At 45.2% G+C, this 15039-nt stretch overlaps 1 protein-coding gene across 4 annotated transcripts in view; it reads left to right on the top strand.

The window, feature by feature from the left end:
- gtpbp3 (GTP binding protein 3, mitochondrial) overlaps positions 1–7217 on the top strand; it is a 33874-nt gene extending 26657 nt beyond the window's left edge. For all 4 annotated transcript variants that reach the window (XM_036978783.2, XM_036978782.2, XM_090236263.1 and 1 more), the window contains exons 7-9: positions 1312–1477; positions 5786–6100; positions 6576–7217. In XM_036978783.2, the coding sequence (XP_036834678.2) occupies positions 1312–1477; positions 5786–6100; positions 6576–6807 (713 nt within the window). In that variant the 3' untranslated portion in view covers positions 6808–7217. The remainder of the gene's footprint in view (positions 1–1311; positions 1478–5785; positions 6101–6575) is intronic.
- The last annotated feature ends 7822 nt before the right edge of the window (positions 7218–15039 follow it).

The raw sequence follows: 15039 nt of genomic DNA on the forward strand, positions 1-15039 counted from the left end.
CTGTGGCAACAAGGTTTGCTGTGTCTGTCAGCGTAGTGTCCAGAGCATGGAGGCGCTACCAGGAGACAGGCCAGTACATCAGGAGACGTGGAGGAGGCCACAACCCAGCAGCAGGACCGCTACCTCCGCCTTTGTGCAAGGAGGAGCAGGAGGAGCACTGCCAGAGCCCTGCAAAATGACCTCCAGCAGGCCACAAATGTGCATGTGTCTGCTCAAACGGTCAGAAACAGACTCCATGAGGGTGGTATGAGGGCCCGACGTCCACAGGTGGGGGTTGTGCTTACAGCCCAACACTGTGCAGGACGTTTGGCATTTGCCAGAGAACACCAAGATTGGCAAATTCGCCACTGGTGCCCTTTGCTCTTCACAGATGAAAGCAGGTTCACACTGAGCACGTGTGACAGACGTGACAGAGTCTGGAGACGCCGTGGAGAACGTTCTGCTGCTTGCAACATCCTCCAGCATGACCGGTTTGGCGATGGGTCAGTCATGGTGTGGGGTGGCATTTCTTTGGGGGACAGCACAGCCCTCCATGTGCTCGCCAGAGGTAGCCTGACTGCCATTAGGTACCGAGATGAGATCCTCAGACCCCTTGTGAGACCATATGCTGGTGCGGTTGGCCCTGGGTTCCTCCTAATGCAAGACAATGCTAGACCTCATGTGGCTGGAGTGTGTCAGCAGTTCCTGCAAGAGGAAGGCATTGATGCTATGGACTGGCCTGCCCGTTCCCCAGACCTGAATCCAATTGAGCACATCTGGGACATCATGTCTCGCTCCATCCACCAACGCCCCATTGCACCACAGACTGTCCAGGAGTTGGCGGATGCTTTAGTCCAGGTCTGGGAGGAAATCCCTCAGGAGACCATCCGCCACCTCATCAGGAGCATGCCCAGGCGTTGTAGGGAGGTCGTACAGGCACGTGGAGGCCACACACACTACTGACCCTCATTTTGACTTGTTTTAAGGACATTACATCAAAGATGGATCAGCCTGTAGTGTGGTTTTCCACTTTAATTTTCCACTCTCTTCTCTCTCCCTCTCTCTCTGTCTCTTTCTCTCATCTCTCTATCCCAATTCCTCCCTCCCTCCCTCCCTCCCTCCCTCCCTCCCTCCCTCCCTCCCTCCCTCCCTCCCTCCCTCCCTCCCTCCCTCCCTCCCTCCCTCCCTCCCTCCCTCCCTCCCTCCCTCCCTCCCTCCCTGTCTGTCTGTCTGTCTGTCTGTCTGTCTGTCTCTGTCTGTCTCCATCTCTCTATCCCAATTTCTGTCCATCTCTCTGTCTATCTCCATCTTTCTCTCCATTCCTCTGTCCAGGCCAGCGTCCAGCAGCCATCGTGTCCCCCATCGCGGGCACCACCAGGGACATTGTGGAAACCTCTCTGGACATTGGGGGCTTCCCTGTCCTCCTGAGTGACACCGCAGGGCTCAGAGACTCCTCAGACAGCGTGGAGAGAGAGGGGGTCCGTAGAGCACGCCAGAGGTAGGTGCTTATCAATCAATATCAACATGTATACACCACACCACATACATACCACACACATATGGTACAAAGCATGATGGTCCAAATGCATGTTCCATTTCAACTAGTTGAATATCTTTGTTTTGCAGTTCACCTAAAATGAATACACTAATTCTTATCATCAGGACTAGGATATGGAAAGACCTTAAACAATACCTAATGGAGAATTATTGGGAGTCTCTTCCTGTGAATTGTGACTTCTGTACAGAACAAAGTCTAGTGTTGTCTACATTGTATGGGCAATATGAACAAAATGAACAAGATACTTGAAAATCCTCGAAAACAAAAAAAGGAAGAAATAATTCAAGGCTTTTTCCTTATGGTGTATTTTGGCTTCAGCTCCAGTTCCTCAGTGTAAAGAGAATGTATGGATATAAATACCAGACGTAAACACACTCAGGAGGTGGGAGGATGTGCCACTATACACATTAATATTTACCATACAGAGGGTGAGGCAAACACACACACACACACACACACACACACACACACACACACACACACACACACAGACACACACATACACACACACACACACACACACACACACACACACACAGTGACAGAGTCAAATACACATTAATATTTACAGTACAGAGGGTGAGGCACACACACACGCACAGTGACAGAGTCAAATACATAAATAAATGTATATACTCCTCCCTGAATATACACACACACACACACACACACATACACACACACACCCTCCACAGACTTGCCAGACTGACGAGAGGGAGAGGGAAGAGAGAGGGGAGGGATCGAGGGGAGAGTTGGTCCGGTAGGAAGTGCAGGCAGTTCTTGTGCTTAAAGGTACTTTCTGTATGTCTGTCAGGGGATCCAGGGCTCATGACCTGGGGGGGGGCAGGAAGGAGGTAGTCAGAATAAGCATCCTGCTGCTTCTGCTAGTCCCTGGGGGCAGGGGAGAGTCCCTGGGGAGGGGGGGTCCCCACAGAGATACAGTTAATTATGTGACTGTCTCTAGATTCCCTACCTATGCTTTTTTGTTTCAACAAAAATGGACAATAAAAATGGACAATGCTACGCAATTCTATTCTAATCTGGGGGATTATGAAGTGGGACTGCAGTGGATAGCAACACATTTACAGACTCCTGACCAGTTCTGCTATTTAGTGTTTTTTTACACTGATCTTAAAAAATGTTTTTTTACACAATGTCTCCACCATCATTTCCTATGACCTTCTGGAGATCAGAACAGTGATCACTAACCTCCATTTGAATGGCAGTTTGTACTTCAACGAGTCGGCAGCTCTGGACGTTCTGCTAACTCTGGACGTTCTGTTTACTCTGGACGTTCTGCTAGCTCTGGAAGTTCTGTTTACTCTGGACGTTCTGCTAACTCTGGACATTCTGTTTACTCTGGATGTTCTCTTTACTCTGGACGTTCTGTTTACTCTGGACGTTCTGTTAACTCTGGACATTCTGTTTACTCTGGACGTTCTGCTAACTCTGGACGTTCTGTTTACTCTGGACGTTCTGTTAACTTTGGACATTCTGTTAACTCTAGACGTTCTGTTAACTCTGGATGTTCTGTTTACTCTGGACGTTCTGTTAACTCTGGACGTTCTGTTTACTCTGGACGTTCTGTTAACTCTGGACGTTCTGTTTACTCTGGACGTTCTGTTTACTCTGGACATTCTGCTAACTCTGGACGTTCTGTTAACTCTGGACGTTCTGTTTACTCTGGACGTTCTGTTTACTCTGGACGTTCTGCTAACTCTGGACGTTCTGTTTACTCTGGACGTTCTGCTAACTCTGGACGTTCTGTTAACTCTGGACGTTCTGTTTACTCTGGACGTTCTGTTTACTCTGGACGTTCTGCTGACTCTGGACGTTCTGTTGACTCTGGACGTTCTCTTGACTCTGGACCTGACCCTAATCCCGGGGACTCAAAAGAGGAAGTGACGGCGCAAAAGAGGCAGACGAGCCGGCATCATGACGAGACTACGTTGGCGTGCAAATAAACCGCCTGTTGCCGAACGTACAGTCACTAGAGAATAAACTGGACAAGCTCTGTTTGATATTATCCTATCAACGGGACCTCAAGATCTGTAATATTCTATGTTTCATGGAGTCGTGGCTGAACAAGGACATGGATAATGTACATCTTGTTGGCTTTTCAATGTCAAGACCGGTCAGCAGCCTCTGGTAAGCTGAGCAGGGGAGGGGTGTCTCTTAACAACAGCTGCTGCGTGATCTCTAATGTTAAGGAAGTCTCAAGTTTTTGCTCGCCTGAGTTAGAATACCTTATGATAAGCTGCAGGCCATACTATTTACCACCACAATCCGATGCTGGCACTACAAGCTCTATAGGGCCAAAAGCAAACACACTTCTTGTGGCCGGTGATTTCAATGCAGGGAAACTGAAATTCCTTTCACTTCATTTTTACCTGTGCAACTAGAGGCCAAAAAACTCTAGATCACCTTTACTCCATACACAGAAATGCTTTCCCTCACGTGGATGCACGTGAACTCTATTCCTGATTCCTCAAAACAGGAAGTTGTGGTCCGATGAAGCGGATGCAGGACTACCCCAGACTGGAATAAGTCTGGGAGCTTCAACATCTAAATGGAAGCAAGTCCCCGCAGCAATGCTCCTACATCTAGTGGAAAGCCTTCCCAGAAGAGTGGAGGCTGTTACTGCATGATTTTGGAATGAGATGTTTGATGAGCAGGTGTCCACATACTTTTGTTAATGTAGTGTATAGCTCAAATACCTTGTACCCTGTGTATATAGCCAAGTACCCTTACACATTGACTCAGTACTGGTACCCCATGTATATAGCCAAGTACCCTTACACATTGACTCAGTACTGGTACCCCATGTATATAGCCAAGTACCCTTACACATTGACTCAGTACTGGTACCCCATGTATATAGCCAAGTACCCTTACACATTGACTCAGTACTGGTACCCCATGTATATAGCCAAGTACCCTTACACATTGACTCAGTACTGGTACCCCATGTATATAGCCAAGTACCCTTACACATTGACTCAGTACTGGTACCCCATGTATATAGCCAAGTACCCTTACACATTGACTCAGTACTGGTACCCCATGTATATAGCCAAGTACCCTTACACATTGACTCAGTACTGGTACCCCATGTATATAGCCAAGTACCCTTACACATTGACTCAGTACTGGTACCCCATGTATATAGCCAAGTACCCTTACACATTGACTCAGTACTGGTACCCCATGTATATAGCCAAGTACCCTTACACATTGACTCAGTACTGGTACCCCATGTATATAGCCAAGTACCCTTACACATTGACTCAGTACTGGTACCCCATGTATATAGCCAAGTACCCTTACACATTGACTCAGTACTGGTACCCCATGTATACAGCCAAGTACCCTTACACATTGACTCAGTACTGGTACCCCATGTATATAGCCAAGTACCCTTACACATTGACTCAGTACTGGTACCCCATGTATATAGCCAAGTACCCTTACACATTGACTCAGTACTGGTACCCCATGTATATAGCCAAGTACCCTTACACATTGACTCAGTACTGGTACCCCATGTATACAGCCAAGTACCCTTACACATTGACTCAGTACTGGTACCCCATGTATATAGCCAAGTACCCTTACACATTGACTCAGTACTGGTACCCCATGTATATAGCCAAGTACCCTTACACATTGACTCAGTACTGGTACCCCATGTATATAGCCAAGTACCCTTACACATTGACTCAGTACTGGTACCCCATGTATATAGCCAAGTTATTGTTACTCATCACATATTTATTATTCGTGTTATATTTTTATATATTAGATTTGTACCTTGTCAGCTCAGGGATGTGAACTTGCAACCTTTCGGTTACTAGTCCAACGCTATAACCACTAGGCTACGCTGCCGCCCCAAATGAAGGAGGATTAATTGTCAGAGTAGAGGACCTTGTGCATTTCAGGTAAAATAACAACCCAATGTTTATATCCCAGGTCAAATTAGCTAGCAACAGTAAGCTAGCCAGCATGAATGTTTAATGCTTTTTGATCTGTCCCCAAGTTAATATAGTTGGTTCAGAGTTTGTTTTGATATTTCAACCTGTGTGTCCTAATCGCGTCTGGTGTGTGTGTGGACAAAATCAACATGTGCACGATTGCGCACGTGGATGCATGCCTTCGCGCGCCCGGTCTAGTCAGCATGTTAGTCTACACTTGTTGTTTACGAAGCATGTGACAAATAAAATTTTATTTGATTGCGTATTTTCCCTTCAGGGTGGAGCAGGCTGATCTGACCCTAGTAGTGGTGGACTCCACCCAGCTACCCCCAGACCCTCAGCTAGTACCAGCCTTCCTCCAGGAGCACCTCAGCACTGTGCTGCCCAGCCCTGAGGCCGGCATGAAGGCTGCCTCAGACAGGGTCCTGCTGGTGCTCAACAAGAGTGATCTGGTACCTGAGGAGCAGAGGGAAAGAACAGAGGGAGAGCTGAGAGAGAGACCGGGTCTCCCTCCTGCATTTTTTCTGTCCTGCTCTACCAGTACAGGGCTGGAGGATTTCCTCACTGTGCTGCAGAGCAGGGTCAAGACTCTGTAAGTATAGAGTACAGTTCTGTGTTAATGTTACTGTATGCTTCTACGTAGGTTTTTAAAATGGTTTTCCTGTATATCAGGTATTCACCATGGGCGGAATCCTAACTCTGATTGATAGATTCATTGTGCAATTCATTCGAAATCAAACTTAGGTAACACTTTGATATCGCAAGTAAGTTAGGATTGGTCCCTAAGCTTTTGATAATATCATGCATGACTTGTCATAACATGAGTCATAACACCCTGTGCTTACCCTACGGTAGGAGTTTCATTGTGTCGTACAGCCTGCCGTATCCTGTGGATATGAGGAATAAACTCTGATTAGATTTGATACATCCTGAGTCTTTGAAGAAAGTAACGCTGATAGCATCTCCCAGACTGAAGATCAAACACCCCATTATTTTGAAACATTTGGCAGCGCCGGCCGGCTCACCTACATACAGTACATCAGTTATAACACATCTGCTCCATCCAGGTGTGGTGACCCTCTGAGCGGAGCTCCCAGTCTGACCCAGGCCCGTCACAGAGCCCACCTCCAGCAAAGTGTCCAGGCCCTGAACCAGTACCACCAGTACAGAGACCAAGACCTGGCCCTGGCCGCAGAGGGGGTCCGCCTCGCCCTCACCCACCTGGGACGCATTACAGGACGGGTCGGAGCCGAGGAGATCCTGGACATCATATTCAGAGACTTCTGTATAGGGAAATAAATGGTTGAACGTGGATACATCTCATGCAGAAAGGACACTCTCACACTAGATCACGTGACAGGGTGGAACACTAACACAGACTTTAAGTGTAGTTATTCTAGCAATATACCAAAATGTAAGTAGTGTATTTCATTGTTTGTCCTGATCATTTGAACTGGTGGATCTCAACTCTAGCCAGACTGAAGAAGTGTAAACATCTTAGCAGATCATCTGTGACTCTCTACTGAGTCACTGTTTGAGTCATCATCGCTCTGTGTTCTGTGGGAAATAAACGGTTTGGTAGGCGATCATCTCTGTGTTAAGTGGGAAATAAATGGTTTGGTAGGCGATCATCTCTGTGTTAAGTGGGAAATAAATGGTTTTGGTAGGCGATCATCTCTGTGTTAAGTGGGAAATAAATGGTTTGGTAGGCGATCATCTCTGTGTTAAGTGGGAAATAAATGGTTTGGTAGGCGATCATCTCTGTGTTAAGTGGGAAATAAATGGTTTGGTAGGCGATCATCTCTGTGTTAAGTGGGAAATAAATGGTTTGGTAGGCGATCATCTCTGTGTTAAGTGGGAAATAAATGGTTTGGTAGGCGATCATCTCTGTGTTAAGTGGGAAATAAATGGTTTGGTAGCGATCATCTCTGTGTTCTGTGGGAAAAAGACGGTTTGGTAGGCGATCATCTCTGTGTTAAGTGGGAAATAAATGGTTTGGTAGGCGATCATCTCTGTGTTAAGTGGGAAATAAATGGTTTGGTAGCGATCATCTCTGTGTTCTGTGGGAAAAAGACGGTTTGGTAGGCGATCATCTCTGTGTTCTGTGGGGAAAAGACGGTTTGGTAGGCGATCATCTATGTGTTCGTTGTGAAAAAGACGGTTTGGTAGCGATCATCTCTGTGTTCTGTGGGAAAAAGACGGTTTGGTAGGCGATCATCTCTGTGTTCTGTGGGAAAAAGACGGTTTGGTAGGCGATCATCTCTGTTCTATGGGAAAAAGACGGTTTGGTAGGCGATCATCTCTGTGTTCTGTGGGAAAAAGACGGTTTGGTAGGCGATCATCTCTGTGTTCTGTGGGAAAAAGACGGTTTGGTAGGCGATCATCTCTGTGTTCTGTGGGAAAAAGACGGTTTGGTAGGCGATCATCTCTGTTCTATGTGAAAGAGACAGTTTGGTAGGTGATCATCTCTGTTCTATGGGAAAGAGACAGTTTGGTAGGCGATCATCTCTGTTCTATGTGAAAGAGACAGTTTGGTAGGTGATCATCTCTGTTCTATGGGAAAGAGACAGTTTGGTAGGCGATCATCTCTGTTCTATGTGAAAGAGACAGTTTGGTAGGCGATCATCTCTGTTCTATGTGAAAGAGACAGTTTGGTAGGTGATCATCTCTGTGTTCTGTGGGAAAAAGACGGTTTGGTAGGCGATCATCTCTGTTCTATGTGAAAGAGACAGTTTGGTAGGCGATCATCTCTGTTCTATGGGAAAGAGACAGTTTGGTAGGCGATCATCTCTGTTCTGTGGGAAAGGGAATGTTTGGTAGGCGATCATCTCTGTTCTATGTGAAAGAGACAGTTTGGTAGGCGATCATCTCTGTTCTATGGGAAAGAGACAGTTTGGTAGGCGATCATCTCTGTTCTGTGGGAAAGGGACTGTTTGGTAGGTGATCATCTCTGTTCTATGTGAAAGAGACAGTTTGGTAGGCGATCATCTCTGTTCTATGGGAAAGAGACAGTTTGGTAGGCGATCATCTCTGTTCTATGGGAAAGAGACGGTTTGGTAGGCGATCATCTCTGTTCTGTGGGAAAGAGACAGTTTGGTAGGCGATCATCTCTGTTCTATGGGAAAGAGACAGTTTGGTAGGCGATCATCTCTGTTCCATGGGAAAGAGACAGTTTGGTAGGTGATCATCTCTGTTCTATGGGAAAGAGACATTTTGGTAGGCGATCATCTCTGTTCTATGGGAAAGAGACAGTTTGGTAGGCGATCATCTCTGTTCCATGGGAAAGAGACAGTTTGGTAGGTGATCATCTCTGTTCTATGGGAAAGAGACATTTTGGTAGGCGATCATCTCTGTTCTATGGGAAAGAGACAGTTTGGTAGGCGATCATCTCTGTTCTATGTGAAAGAGACAGTTTGGTAGGTGATCATCTCTGTTCTGTGGGAAAGAGACAGTTTGGTAGGTGATCATCTCTGTGTTCTGTGGGAAAAAGACGGTTTGGTAGGCGATCATCTCTGTTCTATGTGAAAGAGACAGTTTGGTAGGCGATCATCTCTGTTCTATGGGAAAGAGACAGTTTGGTAGGCGATCATCTCTGTTCTGTGGGAAAGGGAATGTTTGGTAGGCGATCATCTCTGTTCTATGTGAAAGAGACAGTTTGGTAGGCGATCATCTCTGTTCTATGGGAAAGAGACAGTTTGGTAGGCGATCATCTCTGTTCTGTGGGAAAGGGACTGTTTGGTAGGTGATCATCTCTGTTCTATGTGAAAGAGACAGTTTGGTAGGCGATCATCTCTGTTCTATGGGAAAGAGACAGTTTGGTAGGCGATCATCTCTGTTCTATGGGAAAGAGACGGTTTGGTAGGCGATCATCTCTGTTCTGTGGGAAAGAGACAGTTTGGTAGGCGATCATCTCTGTTCTATGGGAAAGAGACAGTTTGGTAGGCGATCATCTCTGTTCCATGGGAAAGAGACAGTTTGGTAGGCGATCATCTCTGTTCCATGGGAAAGAGACAGTTTGGTAGGTGATCATCTCTGTTCTATGGGAAAGAGACATTTTGGTAGGCGATCATCTCTGTTCTATGGGAAAGAGACAGTTTGGTAGGCGATCATCTCTGTTCTATGTGAAAGAGACAGTTTGGTAGGTGATCATCTCTGTTCTGTGGGAAAGAGACAGTTTGGTAGGTGATCATCTCTGTGTTCTGTGGGAAAAAGACGGTTTGGTAGGCGATCATCTCTGTTCTATGTGAAAGAGACAGTTTGGTAGGCGATCATCTCTGTTCTATGGGAAAGAGACAGTTTGGTAGGCGATCATCTCTGTTCTGTGGGAAAGGGAATGTTTGGTAGGCGATCATCTCTGTTCTATGTGAAAGAGACAGTTTGGTAGGCGATCATCTCTGTTCTATGGGAAAGAGACAGTTTGGTAGGCGATCATCTCTGTTCTGTGGGAAAGGGACTGTTTGGTAGGTGATCATCTCTGTTCTATGTGAAAGAGACAGTTTGGTAGGCGATCATCTCTGTTCTATGGGAAAGAGACAGTTTGGTAGGCGATCATCTCTGTTCTATGGGAAAGAGACGGTTTGGTAGGCGATCATCTCTGTTCTGTGGGAAAGAGACAGTTTGGTAGGCGATCATCTCTGTTCTATGGGAAAGAGACAGTTTGGTAGGCGATCATCTCTGTTCCATGGGAAAGAGACAGTTTGGTAGGTGATCATCTCTGTTCTATGGGAAAGAGACATTTTGGTAGGCGATCATCTCTGTTCTATGGGAAAGAGACAGTTTGGTAGGCGATCATCTCTGTTCTATGTGAAAGAGACAGTTTGGTAGGTGATCATCTCTGTTCTGTGGGAAAGAGACAGTTTGGTAGGCGATCATCTCTGTTCTATGGGAAAGAGACAGTTTGGTAGGCGATCATCTCTGTTCTATGGGAAAGAGACAGTTTGGTAGGCGATCATCTCTGTTCTATGGGAAAGAGACAGTTTGGTAGGCGATCATCTCTGTTCTATGGGAAAGAGACAGTTTGGTAGGCGATCATCTCTGTTCTATGGGAAAGAGACAGTTTGGTAGGTGATCATCTCTGTTCTGTGGGAAAGAGACAGTTTGGTAGGTGATCATCTCGTTTCTGTGGGAAAGAGACAGTTTGGTAGGTGATCATCTCTGTTCTGTGGGAAAGAGACAGTTTGGTAGGTGATCATCTCTGTTCTATGGGAAAGAGACAGTTTGGTAGGCGATCATCTCTGTTCTATGGGAAAGAGACAGTGTGGTAGGCGATCATCTCTGTTCTATGGGAAAGAGACAGTTTGGTAGGCAATCATCTCTGTTCTATGGGAAAGAGACAGTTTGGTAGGCGACCATCTCTGTTCTATGGGAAAGAGACAGTTTGGTAGGCGATCATCTCTGTTCTATGGGAAAGAGACAGTTTGGTAGGCGATCATCTCTGTTCTATGGGAAAGAGACAGTTTGGTAGGTGATCATCTCTGTTCTGTGGGAAAGAGACAGTTTGGTAGGTGATCATCTCGTTTCTGTGGGAAAGAGACAGTTTGGTAGGTGATCATCTCTGTTCTGTGGGAAAGAGACAGTTTGGTAGGTGATCATCTCTGTTCTATGGGAAAGAGACAGTTTGGTAGGCGATCATCTCTGTTCTATGGGAAAGAGACAGTTTGGTAGGCGATCATTTCTGTTCTATGGGAAAGAGACAGTTTGGTAGGTGATCATCTCTGTTCTGTGGGAAAGAGACAGTTTGGTAGGTGATCATCTCTGTTCTGTGGGAAAGAGACAGTTTGGTAGGTGATCATCTCTGTTCTGTGGGAAAGAGACAGTTTGGTAGGCGATCATCTCTGCGCCCTTTGTTCCCTCTCTCCATCTGGCCTTGATTAAATATTTATGTTTCCTCGCTGAACTCCTCACCCCTCTTCCCCAGTTTATTCCTACTCACCCAGGTCTCTGTCACATAGGCAGTGCTCGGCCGTACACGCACACACCGTCTCTCTCTCACACAGTCTCTCTGTCACACCGTCTCTCTGTCACATTGTTTACTGCGGGTGTTGAAGTAGAGGGCTGCGGGTCCCGACAGAGATCATTGTGGCGCAGTCTGTATTGTTCATGCTGTAACTCAATATTAGGAAGGTGACCTTAATGTTTTGTACACTCAGTGTATGTGTGGTCCCAATGCAATAGAGTAGACTGCCTATGCTGGGGTAGGAGAAGAATGGGGCATATATCTTTCCAAGGAAATATACTCCCTAAATATGATTAGGCTATAGTTTACTATATTGCCTAAAAATAATTATCGATCACCCATATTTGTCTCTGTCTGAAAATCGTCCCACTCCTGAAAGGTAGGCTATAAAACTTTGCTCAAGAGAAAGTGCAAACGTCTCCAACTCTCTCGGCTGATTCGTGAGAATCTCTGGTAATTGAAACTATTTCTAAGATTATGTCGGTGGATTTTTGATATTGCCTATAGGGCTCAAAATTGCTGGACCATGGCTGACAAGTGAGTTGCGTCCTCACAGACGCCTAAATGAACGTTGCGGGACTACGGGTTGAGGTCAGGTCCAGTTATTCCTGGTGCGATATGAAAAGCTGCGGGAGTGGGATGAATAAATTAGTGGCGCGCAGACCTCTATATTGAAATGCCTTTCTTTTTGGCATCTACTCAGGTCTTGATGAATTCTCCAGCAGTTAGGGGATGTGTTTGACCCAGCTGTAAAACACTGCTGAATCAATAGAGCACAATGGAGAACACAGTAAGTAACAAAACAAAATACAAGTTATTGGAATTAAGGAAGTCTACATCTATGGGTGGCAATGAGCCGACATCTTGATAATGGGCCTGTTGATATGTTATTATCATTAACCTTGGAAATCCTGGAAAAGGCTGCTTTGTTTTTCCTTGGAAACTGGATTGTTGGTACCTGGAATTCTCTGATCCTCTGAGAAACAATGTTCCTGATAAGTGTTTGATACGAAAGAAATTACCATTTAGTATTGTAATCTATTTGTAATAAGTCGGTTAGAACTGGAAGAACACACCCAAGGAAAAATTAGTTTTACATTGGATACTCGGTGGATATTCTCATCAATAGCATTGAACCAAGCATGCCATGACTGTGAAGATGGTATCTTCTAAATCGGGTGGATAAAGAAAAATCCCTCCCCCAAAATGTAATAGTACGTTTTCATATTTCGATCTTCAATAGGTCTTACACAATTCCTTCTATGACTATGAAGATGGTATCTTCTGAATCGGGGGAGGATGGACAACAATCCACACCTTTTTTTATTACCATTTTAATTTTATTCTGGGGACAGGGGCTTTTGTGTAACAACTATTGAAGATTGAAAGCTAAAACAAAATGTATAGCTAAAAAATAAACACACAGATTTTTGTCCATCCACCCCTGATTCAGAATATACCATCTTCATTGCCATGGCATGCTTGGTTCAATAGCTATTGATGAGAGAACCGAATATCCAACATAAAAATGATTTTACCTAGGTGAAGAACGCCTGGAATTCGGCTTAGTGTTTACCAGAATAAACGTGTGCTTTTACAACAAAGTGATCAAAAGAAAATAAGAACATCATTTCATATTCTTGTTTCTCTATTATGTGGCCGTTTTCAACATAGCCTTTATTACAAGACCAGACACCAATGGACGTGTCATGGTTGAGTGATGAGTGTAGTTTAACCTGTGCGGTAATTGTGTTTCCTCTGACGGAGGTGTTTGTGCGTCTGTGTGCATGCTCGTGTGTTGTGAGGAACAGGGTGACTATGGAGTGTAATTGGGGGCATTCGGGTTCACGTTCACAGATGTGCTCTGTGTGCGCACTCCCCCTGTTTGACCCAGGGTAAGACAGACTGTCCGTGTGTGTGTTTGACCGACCGCACGGGGGGAAAAAAACAGTCCTTAAACAAAGGATTTCCTGAGAACAGTAGAGGCTCCTTCACCTGTAGTTCTGTCATGATGAACAGATGCAGTCTCAGCAAGATGTATTTTATAAACAATCACTTTTTACTTGAGCTATTATTCTCCTCCAAGAGTGGCTGTAGGGTATAGAGTGGCTGTAGGGTATAGAGTGGCTGTAGGGTATAGAGTGGCTGTAGGGTATAGAGTGGCTGTATGGTATTAGGGTATAGAGTGGCTGTAGGGTATAGAGTGGCTGTATGGTATTAGGGTATAGAGTGGCTGTATGGTATTAGGGTATAGAGTGGCTGTATGTTATTAGGGTATAGAGTGGCTGTAGGGTATAGAGTGGCTGTATGGTATTAGGGTATAGAGTGGCTGTATGTTATTAGGGTATAGAGTGGCTGTAGGGTATAGAGTGGCTCTATGTTATTAGGGTATAGAGTGGCTGTATGTTATTAGGGTATAGAGTGGCTGTAGGGTATAGAGTGGCTGTAGGGTATAGAGTGGCTGTATGGTATTAGGGTATAGAGTGGCTGTAGGGTATAGAGTGGCTGTATGGTATTAGGGTATAGAGTGGCTGTATGGTATTAGGGTATAGAGTGGCTGTATATTATTAGGGTATAGAGTGGCTGTAGGGTATAGAGTGGCTGTATGGTATTAGGGTATAGAGTGGCTGTAGGGTATAGAGTGGCTGTATGGTATTAGGGTATAGAGTGGCTGTATGTTATTAGGGTATAGAGTGGCTGTAGGGTATAGAGTGGCTGTAGGGTATAGAGTGGTTGTATGTTATTAGGGTATAGAGTGGCTGTATGTTATTAGGGTATAGAGTGGCTGTATGTTATTAGGGTATAGAGTGGCTGTAGGGTATAGAGTGGTTGTATGTTATTAGGGTATAGAGTGGCTGTAGGGTATAGAGTGGCTGTATGTTATTAGGGTATAGAGTGGCTGTAGGGTATGGAGTGGCTGTATGTTATTAGGGTATAGAGTGGCTGTAGGATATGGAGTGGCTCTATGTTATTAGGGTATAGAGTGGATGTATGTTATTAGGGTATAGAGTGGCTGTAGGGTATAGAGTGGCTGTATGTTATTAGGGTATAGAGTGGCTGTAGGATATGGAGTGGCTCTATGTTATTAGGGTATAGAGTGGATGTATGTTATTAGGGTATAGAGTGGCTGTAGGGTATAGAGTGGCTGTATGTTATTAGGGTATAGAGTGGCTGTAGGGTATAGAGTGGCTGTATGTTATTAGGGTATAGAGTGGCTGTAGGGTATAGAGTGGCTGTATGTTATTAGGGTATAGAGTGGCTGTAGGGTATAGAGTGGCTGTATGTTATTAGGGTATAGAGTGGCTGTAGGGTATAGAGTGGTTGTATGTTATTAGGGTATAGAGTGGCTGTAGGGTATGGAGTGGCTGTATGTTATTAGGGTATAGAGTGGCTGTATGTTATTAGGGTATAGAGTGGCTGTAGGGTATAGAGTGGTTGTATGTTATTAGGGTATAGAGTGGCTGTAGGGTATGGAGTGGCTGTATGTTATTAGGGTATAGAGTGGCTGTATGTTATTAGGGTATAGAGTGGCTGTAGGGTATGGAGTGGCTGTATGTTATTAGGGTATAGAGTGG

This window comes from Oncorhynchus mykiss, chromosome 5 (assembly GCF_057628025.1).
Source record: "Oncorhynchus mykiss isolate SJ-2025 chromosome 5, ASM5762802v1, whole genome shotgun sequence".
NCBI lineage: Eukaryota > Metazoa > Chordata > Actinopteri > Salmoniformes > Salmonidae > Oncorhynchus > Oncorhynchus mykiss.